The following is a 13,470-nucleotide window of genomic DNA, read 5'->3' on the forward strand; positions in this document are numbered from 1 at the left end:
TGACCATGCAGGGCTTGCTGCTTTCTTTTTGGATTCTCTTTACCACCTTTGAGTCTTCTTTCTGGCATTTTCACTTGCCGCTTAGTGAAATAGCACAGCAGACATCTGTTCTACTGCCCTGTCATCATCCATGCACCCACCAAGCTTTTGAACAACTTCAATCCCCGACAAAACCCATGCTATTGGTAGGGGCTACCGGTGGACAGGAGATCCAAAGATGCCACAGAAGGCCACCCCAAATACATACTTTCAAATTGAGAGCTAGCAGGAACAGGCCTTTTCTTTTGTCACAGAGCCAGAAGAATCAGGCTGGGGCTGTCATGCTGTGCAAGAGGACAGAAGGACTGAGAGAGACAGACCAATCTGATGACCCAGAGTGTACCCCTGAATTCTGTCACACCACATGTGTCCCTGGCTAGGCAGCCACAGGGGCAACAAACTCCCTTCTTTGGCCGGGCAGTCCGACGTGGATTTCTGTCACTTGCAACAAAAACCATCTTGACTGATTCAGGAAGTAGGAAGGTAGGTGGTGTCGTCGGAAAGACTCTATAGGGGAGTAACGGTCTGGACCCTGGTAACCAAGCAAATCTGGGTTCAAGCTGACTCCAATGCCCTTTTTGTAAATACGACAAAAATAAATGAACGTGAGGCGTGAGTTCGAAGTCTAGCTCTGCCGTGGGGTGGGCAAGTCACGTGGGCCTCATCCCCCGCCTCCTCACGCAGCAAGGACCCCAGGCTAACACCCTCCGCACCGTGGCCGTGAAGATTAGAACAAGCGAGCTGCCTGGTCTACCGAGGCTCTGAATAAATAATAGCAATTCCTTTTCAGTTGAAGGGAGTTGAAAGGTAGAGGAGAGTTCTTAAAGTCCTTTCACCTATTCCTCTCAGAAGATGCTGCTAACGAATGGCTGGCAGATGCTTTTACGATTGTTGGACCCAATTTATCTTACTTTGGAGGGTATTACGGTGATATTGCCATTACAAGTGAAAGCAGACCTGCTCCTCTTTAACTCCGAAGGACAGCGGGATAGTAAGATCGGGCCCTTTGTGCGGCAGGAGATCTCCATCATCTATCGCGTCTAGGCAGAGCGGGCGCTGTCTGCACCCCCTCCCCCCACTGTCCCCAGGCCCCCTGCCCTCTGCCTGTTGAGGGGCAGGAGCCCGCTGTCCCCACACTAGAACCCAGTGGGAGCCACCTTCCTTGAACATATGTGGCCATAAGAATACTATATTTTCCAGCCAGTCCGCGGTCACGAGCTCAAGAGCTCTGTGTGTCACCTAACCCAAAGAATATCTGTCACGCTCAGAACAATCTGGCTATCTCAAGCACTAGGAACTATCATTTGGGGGGGCACTTACTCCCCATCTTTCATTTCCTTCGAGGATCTCTTACGTTCTTCACAAATGCCATCACCATTCGCTATTAGTGATCGGATTTATGACAGTTGGCGAAACGGTTCTGCCTACCATTTGGGGTTCATTCATCTGTCCCTGGAGAATTTCTGAAAACTCAGCATGGGATTCCCTTAAAACACACAGATAAATAGCACTTGTGTGTGCTGATCCATTTGTTTTTTAAGCACAGAACCTGTACTTTATGTGAAATTTAAACTGATTTTAGTCCATTCTCTTTCAGCTTTTCAAAGTGCCATCCACCATTTCCCACTTCTTAGACCCACCTGATTTTCTGTTGGCTCCCTACAGGGGAAAATGGGATTTTTTTTTCTACTTTCTCTTCCAAGAGCTGAGAAAAAGAAAAAGAGCAGTTCTGTAGCTGCAGGGGCAGCCAAGCAAGAGATTGATTCAACAGGAGAAATTCAACGCATCCCAAAAGATTCCCTAGGACTGGATATCCTACCGCTTAGGCTACAATTTGTTGTAATAAGAAACTGAAGATTTTCTGTCAGGAGAGTCAAGGAACTCAGTGGTGGCTTGTGAAAGTTCAAAAGAAAAAAAAGTGAACCCCACGGGAAATGTTTTATTTTGGAAATGTTTTCCTAAGTAGGAAGACCACAGGTCACTTCTCAAAGCCCATGCTGTTCGTAGACACTGATGATCACAGAAGACTGAATGTTTTCCTGTGCAGGTGACCAAGCCCCAGGGGTGGACTATGGCTTTCATCTGGCCTCACAAGGAGGCTGTTTACTGGGAATCAGGCAAATGCAACAGAGGAAAAGTATTTCCTGTGTCCTGTCCTAGCCTCGGGTCTCAAGAGTCAAGGTAGGCGTCGGCGTGGGAATGGACGGGGTTGGTCCATCGCTGTGGGATTTTTGAGCAAAGAGGAATTAGCATTCTTGTTCCCCCATGGAATGGGAAGCGGGGGGTGGGGGGCTGCAATGGGCACAGAGACAGTATGTGAGCCAGAATGAGCATGACCTCAGAGGACAGGCCCAGAGGGGTTTGAACGCAGACCCTGGAATCAGTACTTGAAGCATCAGAGTTGAGGAAAAGGAAGACTTTTATGGAGCATAAGCATCTGCGGACTGGGTGAAAGCTACAGGTGGGAACTTTTGTTTTCTGGGACATGGCCACCAAGGCGGGGGCACACGGCTTGGGGCCCTTTAGGTTTGCTTGGAGAAAAGTTTTAAGTGGGGAGTTATCTAAAGGTGGTGGCAGGTGCTAGTGGCTCTTCTCCTGGTCTATACCTTTCCCGGGAGGCTAAGTGCTAGAATGAGTCCTGCTGTCCTGAAGAGTCTGGCATCCTCTCAGGACAGGGTCCTGGACTGGAGCTTGAGTGATAAAGGAGAGGCTTGGAGCTTGGGAAGGAGCAAGATTTGGTGAAGGGCAGATGGAAAAAAGTGGCGTCAGATGGATATTTTACGCATTGCTTTAAAATAAAGATCTGAGGACTTCCAATCACTTTAAAGAGACCTGGGGGCGGGGGTCTATCCTTCAACTTCCAGCAGAGGTCTGTAATACATACAGACTACAAGTTGAGTCGGATCGCACGGCCACTGGGGTGATTCCTCTAGAACCCGGGGCTGATCAGGAAACTACTTACTAGATCTTGGACCTCTGTCTGCCCAGATACTTCCCAGCAGATCAGTGAATACGAATCTGGAAGGCCCTTTAACAATGCAATTCAAAACAGAAGTCCAAGCAGGTAGCCAAGTTGGCAGCTGGGTGGCTGGGTAGTCCACGGAGACAGGACACATTTTTCTGGTCAGATGAACTAGACTGAAGTGGTGTGGACAGGGAGTTCTGTTCAGAGACACTACCAGTACATGTACATTTATGTACGAGGGTAACTACAACCCACCCTGGTCTAGTTGTTGGCCTGGGTTCAAGTCCAACGGAAGGTGGTAGTCATGCAGGATTATTGGTCCTGATTTGAAATGAGAAGTTCTGATATTTACTCTCCGAGGACGACAGAGGAAAGTTATAGGCTTCTTGGGTCTTGGCCTACCCTGGGGGCCCAAAAGGCAGAGAAGATTGTAGCAATGGATAGGGATGAATCATGGATGTTGGGTTCTGGAGCAAGAATTGATATCCTTGCTCCAAGTAAGGATGGGGAGTAAGGGAAGATCTAGTGGAAAATGCAAGTAGCGTCATGTTACAGATCACCCAGGTCAGAATGTATCCAGCCACCTAACCTGTTCTACAGGCTTTCTTAACACCAGCACCCACATGGTCCCAGAGTGCCCAGAAATGCCCCTGAATATCTATGTACACTTTTTGTTAATATACCTAACCTACCCAGTCAGTTTTGGATGGGTGTGAAGAAACGAAGTGTCCTAGGCGGATTATCTCTAAGGAAAGAACCTCTGCTTTATACATTATTTTATAATAAAGGTAGATAAGAGCTTAAGCATTTGATTTTAAGGCTGTGTCAAAAGAGTGGCATGAGAAAATGGTCATGTCAAAGTATTACATTCCCCCATCAGTGTCCACTGGAGTGCTGGGTTCTGGGAGAAGGCATCCTCTGGTGACCAGCTGGTACCCACCACTCCTACTAGTACTGGGCTGGTCATGAGCGGAGTCTGGAGGTTCATCCTAGTCACTCCTAGAGTCCCAAGCATACCAGCACTGGCTGCTGGGGACCCTCAGAGCTCCTGGACTCAACTGGAAGCTCTGGACATAAGAAATGCCTTTTCCAAGCCAGACAGTGACTTCCAGTAGGTCCAGATACACAGAAACTAAGTGTAGGGGGAATGATCCTTGGAACTGGTATTCTTCAGGGACGGAGAATCAGGAGGCAGTAGCCGAGCTGGATACAGTCAGTGTTAGGAGCTGAACTGTGTCCCTCCAAAATTCCTATGGGAAAGCCCAAACCCCCAGTACCTCAGATTGTGTATTTGGAGATGTGACCTTTGAAGAGGTGATTAAGTTAAATAAGGCCTTGGGGGTGGGCTCTAATCCAACATGACTGGTGTCTTAAAAGAAGAGGAAGTCTGGATCCACAGGGACACCAGGGCTACATGTGGGCAGAGGAGGGACCATGTGAAGACAGAAAGAAGATGGCCATCTTCGAGCCAACGAGAGAGGCCTCACAAGAAACCACACCTGCTGGCTCCCTGAACGTGGACTTCCAGCCTTCAGAACAGAGAAAACAAATTTCTGTTGTTAAGCCACCCAGTCTGTGGTATTTTGTTACGGGAGCCCAGGCAAACCAACACAGCCAGGTTTGGCTGGAGTATGACATGGCGGAGCTAAGTGGGGATGTTAGCTTGGAGAACACGGGAGAGAGGGATCCCCAAAACCAGAGATACTGACTCCTCTACGGGAGACTTTGACACAGAAGAATGGTCAACGGAATTTTGAAATCAATAGGTAAACGCCAAGAGACACAAGGGACGCCAAGATCCACTGAAGGGACTCCTACTCCAGCACTGTTAAAACCTCATTCAAACTTGTCACCTGAGGCCTGCCTTGATTTGGCTCAAGAATTCCTCCTTAGGTTCTCAAAATGCCTGGCTTTCTGGAAAGACCCATTATGTGACACACAGCTGGCTACTGAGGACTGCCTATAAACTCCACCAGAGTCAGGACTCTGCTTTGTTTGGTCTGTATTGTTCGCCAATAGTTACCACAGTGCACGCAGCGGGTCTCAGTAACTGCTTTTGCTGAAAGAATGACTACGTGCCTGAACCAGAAACTTGAGATGTCCCCGTTCAAATGAACCTGTGCCTCCAGAAGGCCACATAGTGAGCTGTCCATCAGGTGTGGAAGACAGGTAACCATTTGTAGTCCAAATGACATCCCAGCCTGTCTCCTACTACCAGGATGACTAAAAGGCCATCTTCCACCTCTTGGCAACAGGGAGGGTGGAGGTTCCTACAGATGTCGGATTTCCTCCAGGCCGCCCCCCACTGGTGTCGGTGTGGAAGCGTCCACACAGACAGGTGGGAGGACAAGTGCACAGCCTACTCACACGGGGGAGGAGGAAAAACCAACAGCTTCTTCATATTTTCATCTGAGAAGAAAGCGGTCGTGGACAATACAGCGATCTAATAATACTCATGACATAGGAGCAGTTGGTGGAAACAAGTTCAGTACAGGATTTCTAAACTAGGATCCAAAATAAAGCAAGGGTATGTAGGGCCTCAGAAAGATGGTCAGGTAGTGAGTGGGCCTCCAGTAGCCAGGGGAGACAGTGTGGAAATCGGTGGCCAGAAGCTGACAGAAAGCACAGGCTGGATACATGTTCTGCCCACGCAGCATGTTGGAGGCGACGGGTGGGTCCCCTCTCCCCTCCCCAGTCAGGGTTGTACGTGTATCAGCAGCGCCCCATCATTCTGTGTCAGCCTTAAGTCAGGTGGGAAACAGCCAAGTTGGATTAGGGCTTGGTCTGTGAAGCTGCCAGACGTCCCAAGCCTGTCTGCCGTCCCCCAGAGCTCTGTCAGAATCCAGAACACTTGTTCAAGTGCCGAGGCCTGGGGTGGCAACCATGAGCCCAAGAGCTGCTGGATTCAGGACAGTGAGCGAGGCCAAAGCCACCTGCCTCCTCTTTGTCAGAGGGGCCGGAGGGTCAGAGCTTTACACCAGTGCTCAGGCTCTTGGACTCCTCTTCTAGAACTAAGACCACAAAGCTGGGTCACTCCCACACAGCTCGTGGGTTCAGGGCTGGATCCACCTGGCACAGCTGGCCAATACTACGTCTTGGCCCAAACCTGCAAGTGGCGTGTTGAGCACGGTGGCTAGGCCTGCAGGGCAACAGGGCCCTTTCAGGGGAGTGGATCACTGCAGGAGAGAGAGGTTCATTTCTCCACTTCCCCTAGAAAAGTCCAGTCTAAGAAACTGCCCATGATGCTCTCCTTTACCCCCAGCAACAGCCTCGTGTTAGCTGCAGATCATCGATCCCTGTGGAACACAGGAAATCAGGTGTGCGTGCAAGCCAGTGGTTTAACCAACACGTAATCAACTGCATGTGGAGATTGTCGCTATTGCTGGCCCCCCCTTCTCCTCTCTCCTTTTCCGTCTCCATGTTTCCTTCATTTGATTTCTAGACTCTAAAGTAAGAGAGCCCTTGGGAACTGAATTAAAAGACCTGATATTAAAAGGTTTAAATGAAAATTGCTTGGGCCTTGAGGGACCGGGTTGTCTACTGTGGCCCAGGCGATCACCGCCCCCAGTGTCCAGATGGGGCCTTGGCTAAGAAACCAGTCTTAGAAAATTGATAACAAAGGAAAAGAGGCCCTAGGTAGGTCTATCAGGTAACTCAGTATTTTACACAAACACACAGCTCAAAATCTGGCCAAAGAGACTTTGATGGAAAATTACACTGTGGAAAAAAATGATTAAGTGGCCAAACGATTACTGTCCACATCCATGGGCAGAGAATAAAACATTTGTTCACTTGCTGTGGGAGACAATTCTGTAAATCTCACCACGGAAAACAGGTGGCCAGCAAGGGAAGTGACCAGAACACTGTACGGAGTGCAAGCACTCAGGTCCCCTCCTGGGTAGAGACCTGGTTCCAGTGTGTTCTCTGGGTCCCATTCCACCCGAGATACCCCGGCCAAGGTCCCTGCCATCTGGGAGTGAGCTTCAGTGACGGGTACGCAGACACAAGCATTGTCACATGGCAACCTAACATCATCCGTGCGGCGCAGAGATAAGGGCAGGGCACAGCCAGGCCCAGGTAAGCACCTGGTGAGTGACTGCGTGCGGCGCTCTCCTGGGTCCACACGGCCCCTGCACGCTCAGCTGGGTCCCGGACCACCACATCCTATCGATCAATGGCAAAAACCCTCGAAAGAGCAATTGCAGGTCTTCAGAAGGAGCCAGTCTGCAAACAGCAGTGGTGGGCACTGTGATGAGCTGTGATGGAACCTTACACTTTATCAACCTATCCGTCAAAGCTTCAGAGGGGTTAAGTTCAAGAATGGCTGGCAATATGAAAGCAGCAGGGCTGCTGTGTGATCCCTGGAGGTCTTGGAGTCCCAAACACCTCGCTGGGAAACAGGTCATGTGTGCAGACTGCCAGACCCCTTCCACTTGGCCACGACTGCTCCCAACAAAGCACCAGACCCCACGTGAGCCGAGATCACACTTCTCAATCCACAAGGGGGCGTCACGCCGCTCCCAGTCGCTGATCTGTGCCCACCTGTTCAAGTCCCTTCACGGTTCATGTTCTGCTCTTTCCCAGGACACTCACAAAAATGCCCTTCCCGCCACCACAAAATACTGTGTTGTAGGTCAATACCAGCAAATAGGACCCTGTAAGAGCAGGCTTTGATCAAGGAAAAGGGGAAGACCCTTCTCTATTTTGAAATGAATTCAGATCAGATATAATAAACATCAGGTCACCGGTTCTCAATGCTTTTGAGGAAAGTGACATCTTGGTGGATGGTGGACACAGTGTGGGGGTTGTTATCTCCAGCTAAAATCGAACATACCTTTTCATGCAGCGAGTTAGCATTTAGGAATTTATTACATGGATTTGCCCTATTTGGTCCCATCAGTACACAAAGATTCCAATACGGGAATGTTAATGGCAGTATTTCTTGATACAGTAAACAGAAATGGAAACAGGAGGGACTAGCCTACAGGTTATGGTACATTCCTAAGATGAAATTCTAGAGATCTGTTCAAAAGAATGAGGTGGACATTCAGGAGCTGCTCAGCACCTACAGAGATGTCCAAGCTTTGTAGTAAAGTGAAAATAGCCAGCTCCGGAACAGGGAATTTTCTTTCCTCTGCCCACTCTTGGCTTCTCCTTCCCTTCCTCCTTCCCCACCCACCAACTTACTGGGCACATCTAGCCGATGAGGGCGAGACTGAGTCTCTCCACAAGAAAGACAAGAAGAGGAGAGACAGAAAGGAGAGGGAGGAAAAGAGTCCAAGTGAGCAGTTTTGAGGAGAGAAGAAGTGAGAGTGAGGGAATATGAGTCTCTGAGCATGTGAGATCCACTGGGAAAAGACAAGAAGAACAGGGCATTAAATAATTATGCAAGTGTGTTACAAACGGAAGTTTATGTACCCACACTGAAAACTTCAGGAAAGAAACTTACCATGGTTCTCTTTAGGGAGTGGAACAGGAGCTTGAAAGAGGAGGGTGATTTTTATTTGTGTTCTTTTGGAAACGTCCTTTCCTAGAAGTCTATGCTATTCTTAAACCAAAAGTTACGTTACCAGAACACTTGTGGATAGACCGAAAGTCCTCCTCAAAGCCTTAACAAGCTTGTTTCTCTAGAACTTTCTCTGGGTCCTAAATAAAATCAAGTTTGATTTTATATTCAACATAAAGTTTAAACCTATATTCAATTTTGTTTTTATGTTTCTTTTTATTTTTACACAAATGTGTAGCATACACCTGTGATATAAGGGGCTGAGCAGAGTTTCAAGGGCTAGTCTGGTGAGAACACCACGATCCTTAATGCCTTCGTCAACAGGAAAATGCTTCCCAAGCTCTAAATTACCACTGGCATACTAACTTCTGCAACTCAATCCATCTTGGGGTTAAGATTTAAGTACATTTTTTAATGAAAATTAATGAAATACCTTTAAAAATGCTGTCTTTCTGCTTAATATTCATAATGCTACAGGACAGAAGACCATGCATATATAATCACAGATACTCTCAGAAGACACAGTAGGAGCTAAAGATGATAAATTTTGTTGTGTGTGAATTAATGCCAACTTATTTTATGAAACAGATTTTTTTAAAAGATTTTGTTTTTTTGAGAGAAAGAAAGAGAAAGGGAGAAAAAGGGGGAGAGAGAAAGCATGAGCAGGGGGAAAGGGCAGAGGGAGACGGAGAAGCAGGCTGAGCAGGGAGCCTGATGCGGGACTCGATCCCAGGACCTTGAGATCATGACCTGAGCTGAAGGCAAGTGCTTCACCAACTGAGCCACCCAGGAGCCCCATGAAACATAAAGATCTTAATACTGTGTTACATCATAAAGGGAGCTTAACTTCTTTCAAGTCAAAATAAATGAAAGACCAGAAAGAAGGGAGCTGAGGGCAATGCAGGGATTCAGATAAAAACAGAACGTGGACACTTTCTCCTTTAAGGTCAGTAGTCAAAATTCAGCCAAGGTCACGAGGGAGAAAATCATCCCTAGAGTCTTGACCTCAATCTGGCTGTTGCGAACAGTATATTAACATTGTAAAACTGGTACCGCAGGTGGCAGGCCCGTCACCTCTCAGTAACTCACACTGTGCTAGCTGCCCGTGTCCTTCGCTAAAGGAGACCCGAAGGCCCACCTGGCGCATTGGTGGGGAGGCTGAGTCGTTGGTTGACAGCCCAGTGTAGACTCCCTCACGCACACGTGGGCGGGGGGTGGAAATCGCCACAAGCTTGCGGATCCCTGCCTCGCATGTTCAGATCATTAAAGGGCTTGCAGAGCACTGACGCACTTGTTCCTGGTTTTCACCTTTGCTGAGCTAAAGGCAAGAAAGGCCAAGTCCGCCGCAGTCCACCGTCTCACTGCTCAGTCGGTGCTGGGTCCCTTCCCCCACAGTAAACACTGTGGCCAAGTGAACCATTCAGATCCCACTCGTGTGAAGTGGGTCAATCAATGCAGACGGGATTTCTGGAAACACAGACCACTGCGGGGCAACTTCTTCACTAGCTCCGGGGAAGAGAAACTGAGGGAGGCTTGGAAATCCGTCACCCGGCGTAAGCACAGAGTGCACCCTTGCAGGGAAACTGTGACCTACCAAACACCAGGGACTATATAAGCAGAGGTCTTCCAAACCATAGGGAGTCTATTCTGGTGGACGTGGCCTCACTGACAAGAAGGGCCTATTTGACTCAAGACAGTTAATGAAGGGGTAAATTAGTCCTTCAGAGAAGCCGTGACAGGTGTGGGGAGAGGATTCAAAATTGTGTGTGGAAGCAGCACCGTCGAGGTGGGGGACCAACGTCGAGTGTCTGTGCTCAGAGTGGCCTAGAGGGCAGTCTGGAGTGGGGGTACAGGGTGGGGGATGGGACAGTAGGAGCAGGAGCAGGTCCAGCCCTAGCCCGAGTGAGGGGCGAGGGTCTGCGGTGGGGAGGAGGGGGTGCAGGAAGGAGAATTTGCCCGGCCTGCGTCTCCTGGCTGCGGTCCATCCGCTTGGCCTGTGGTTTGGCTTCCCGAGACGCAGCCCTGGAGTTCAGAGAGGTGACACCAACCGTCCTAGACCCGCCTCTCATTGCAACACCAAGGCTCAGAGAACGAAGCCTTATCTCTTTGTGCTCGGTTCATATTTTCTGAAAACCCACAAGATTCATCATCCTGAACAGACATTTCACGCTCATGGGAAAGTCTAGTCTCAGCCCCGAAGGCAATCGCTCGCACATTTGATGTGAGCTGACTCATAGTCTGGATTCCAGAGCTGTTCGACCACAGGCAGTGGAAGAAGCCACCTTCGGAAGTTCTGGAAACACCCTTGGGGCCCTGTGGGGCCTGGGGCCATAGCTGGCCTGCACACCCCTGTTGCCCACCCAGCTGGTGGGGTCCTTAGGCTCCTCTCTGCCTGCACCGTGCTCCCGGCCCCGGCCTGCCTTCCTGACGCCGTATCTCACTGCCCGCCTCCTACCTTCGCCTGCATGGATATCCGAGATCCTGGACTCACTTCTATTCTCCCCACATTGACCTGGTAACTTGCCCTCTCCATTATCTCCTGAGGCATGTCCTCAAGTGGGGACAGGCAGGACCCCAGACCCTGCCCCTCTCCTTTGCTTAGAGCCCCTCCCCGGCTTGTTGCCCACACGGGGTAGGTTGAGAGCTGGGCTGTCCCTCTGCTTAGCCCCTCAGGGCTGACATCGTGTCTGTATGGTCTTCAGTGCCACCCAGAATGGTGCCTCTGCTCTCAGGGACCTCTCCCTGCTGCCCCCCTACTCCCTAGGCTTCAGGGCACCTTCACAGCCGTGAGTGACCTTGTCCTGTGCTGGCGATGGTTCCTCCAACCTCAGTGGATGGTATGAGGGCCTCTATGCCCTTTCCCTGAGACTGGTCTGTCTCGACTTCCAAACTCATGTTCTTGGCCCCCCGCAAACCCGGGGCCCTACCCGCGGCACCAGACTTCAGCGCTGCCAAAGCTCCTGAGAATTACAAAAGCATCCGGGACAACACATCCCTGGGCTGAAGGAGCTGTGGTCAGTCAAGAAATAATTAGCAACCGCTTTCACCTGACTCCCTGACACATTTGAGCCCGGGTGTCTCCCCGCTCTCCCTCATGGGTCAGAGGTATAAGGTTATGGGGTCACTTATTTGAGTGAAGACACCCCAGAACCATAATGCCTTGACAAATGCAAGAGGCCATCATCAGTCAGCCAGACGGAGGGCCCCAGACGGGCCGTCCTCACCTGGGTCCGCAGAGGCGAATGACCCAGCACCCCCCCAAGCTGGAGATGAGCTATGGGGGCCCTGGTGGCTGACCTCCCCCCCCCCCACTCTGCCCCCGTCCTGCCGCCGCAAGCAGCACAGCACCCTGGAATCCCTGGCTCCACAGAGACAGCGTCTCCTTAGTCTCCGCACTCCCCCAGGGCCTGACAGGCGACAGGAACCTCAGGACTGACGAACAAAATGGGGACACTCAGTAAAAGTGGCAACCAGAGCAACTTCGGGACATCCGTCCTCCGGCCCAGAGAAGACCCCGCAGCCTCGCCTCTGGCCCTGGGACTCACCTGTACGGCTCCATGGTCCGGATCCCATAGAACAAGGCCTCCTCCAGCAGCCCGAGGTTGATGCAAGCGTCCATGGCGCAGTCGAGCACCTTCAGCTGGTAGATGTTGATGTCGGGGAGGCGCTCCGCGTTGCCGCTGATGACCGCCTGGCACGTGGCCAGCACCTGTTCCCACTCTGTGATTACCCGTAGTTAAGGAGTCATTGTCTTCCCCAAGAACACAAGTGAAATGAGATTCTCTACAAGGCTGGAGAGCTCCGAGGCACGGGAGGGAAGGAAGAGCCCGTTATTTAACACAGACGAGCTGCCTGAAAACACACTTGAGAAACAAAAACGGGTAAGTGGCATCTCGGAGAAGCAAATTCTGTTTACATCAACAAACCGTCTTCCAGCCGAGCCTATACTTTGGGGGATTAAGCTTTCCGAAGAACCCCTCTTTCTTCTTACTCCTCTATGGATTCTCTTTCAAGCCCGTCATGAAATAATGCAGCCATGTATTAAACTGAACTCCCGATGGGGTCAGTTTAAATTATGTACTGTGTTAGCTTCTGTCACAAAGCTGATCTGAAGTGCGAGAAGCTTCGGATGGGTTCCATTTTTAAAAGGAGCTCATTTTGGCCTGTGTCATACGAACCTCGGGTGTACAGGAAGCCAGGGACACAACCCACAGACACGTATGAGGGAAGCAACTTAAAAATACATCTCCACTGGGTCTCATGTTGAAGTGTTTTTATTAAAAAGCAAAAGGGATCCAAGCCTGTACTTAACCAAAAAAAAAGGCATTCTTATTTTGAGCCCCCAAAGTAAAAGATGAAGAACATGGCTCATGCACTAGCTGCAGGCAGAAGGAAAGGGTGCTTTAAAAAGGGCAGAGGGGGTGTCTGGGGGCAGAGCTGGTTAAGTGTCTGAGCCTGGACTTGGGCTCAGGTCATGACGTCAGGGTCCTGAGATTGAGCCCCGTGACGGGCTCCGAGCTCCATGTTCCGCATGCAGTCGGCTGTTGATTCTCTCTCTCAAATAAATAAATCTCAAAACAAAAACAAAAACAAAAACACAGGGAGAAGACCCCGCACCCACTTCTGAGCAACTCTGAGTCTCGGATGCACCGTGAGTCCGTAACTTCCTCTCGTGCAGTCTTGGTGTGCTGGCCCTTTTTTAAAACCGCTCTTACGGAGGCAGTGGGAGGACTGCAGACGCGCTGTACGGAGCGTGGAGCGGGCCCTGAATCCCCCCCGGTGAACATCCCCGCGCACAGCTGAAGGCTAGAGTGCGGGCACCTGGGCGTGCACACTTCCCTTCCTGCGCCCTGCCCTTCCCTGCCCTCCCCCTGCCCCCTGCTTTCATGAGCCCCACGAGCCGGCGCATGGGCTCCACGAGAGCGAAAAGGGCTGCAGATTTCAGGTGCAGCAGAAATGG

General features: G+C 50.4%; 1 protein-coding gene across 5 annotated transcripts in view; it reads right to left on the bottom strand.

Annotated features, from left to right (window-relative positions):
* SMYD3 (SET and MYND domain containing 3) overlaps nucleotides 1–13,470 on the bottom strand; it is a 684,303-nt gene that overhangs the window by 86,724 nt on the left and 584,109 nt on the right. For all 5 annotated transcript variants that reach the window (XM_026509552.4, XM_044387997.3, XM_057315667.1 and 2 more), the window contains one exon: nucleotides 12,056–12,230. In XM_026509552.4, the coding sequence (XP_026365337.1) occupies nucleotides 12,056–12,230 (175 nt within the window). The remainder of the gene's footprint in view (nucleotides 1–12,055; nucleotides 12,231–13,470) is intronic.

The sequence above is a fragment of the Ursus arctos genome, unplaced genomic scaffold (genome assembly GCF_023065955.2).
Source record: "Ursus arctos isolate Adak ecotype North America unplaced genomic scaffold, UrsArc2.0 scaffold_2, whole genome shotgun sequence".
Lineage (NCBI taxonomy): Eukaryota > Metazoa > Chordata > Mammalia > Carnivora > Ursidae > Ursus > Ursus arctos.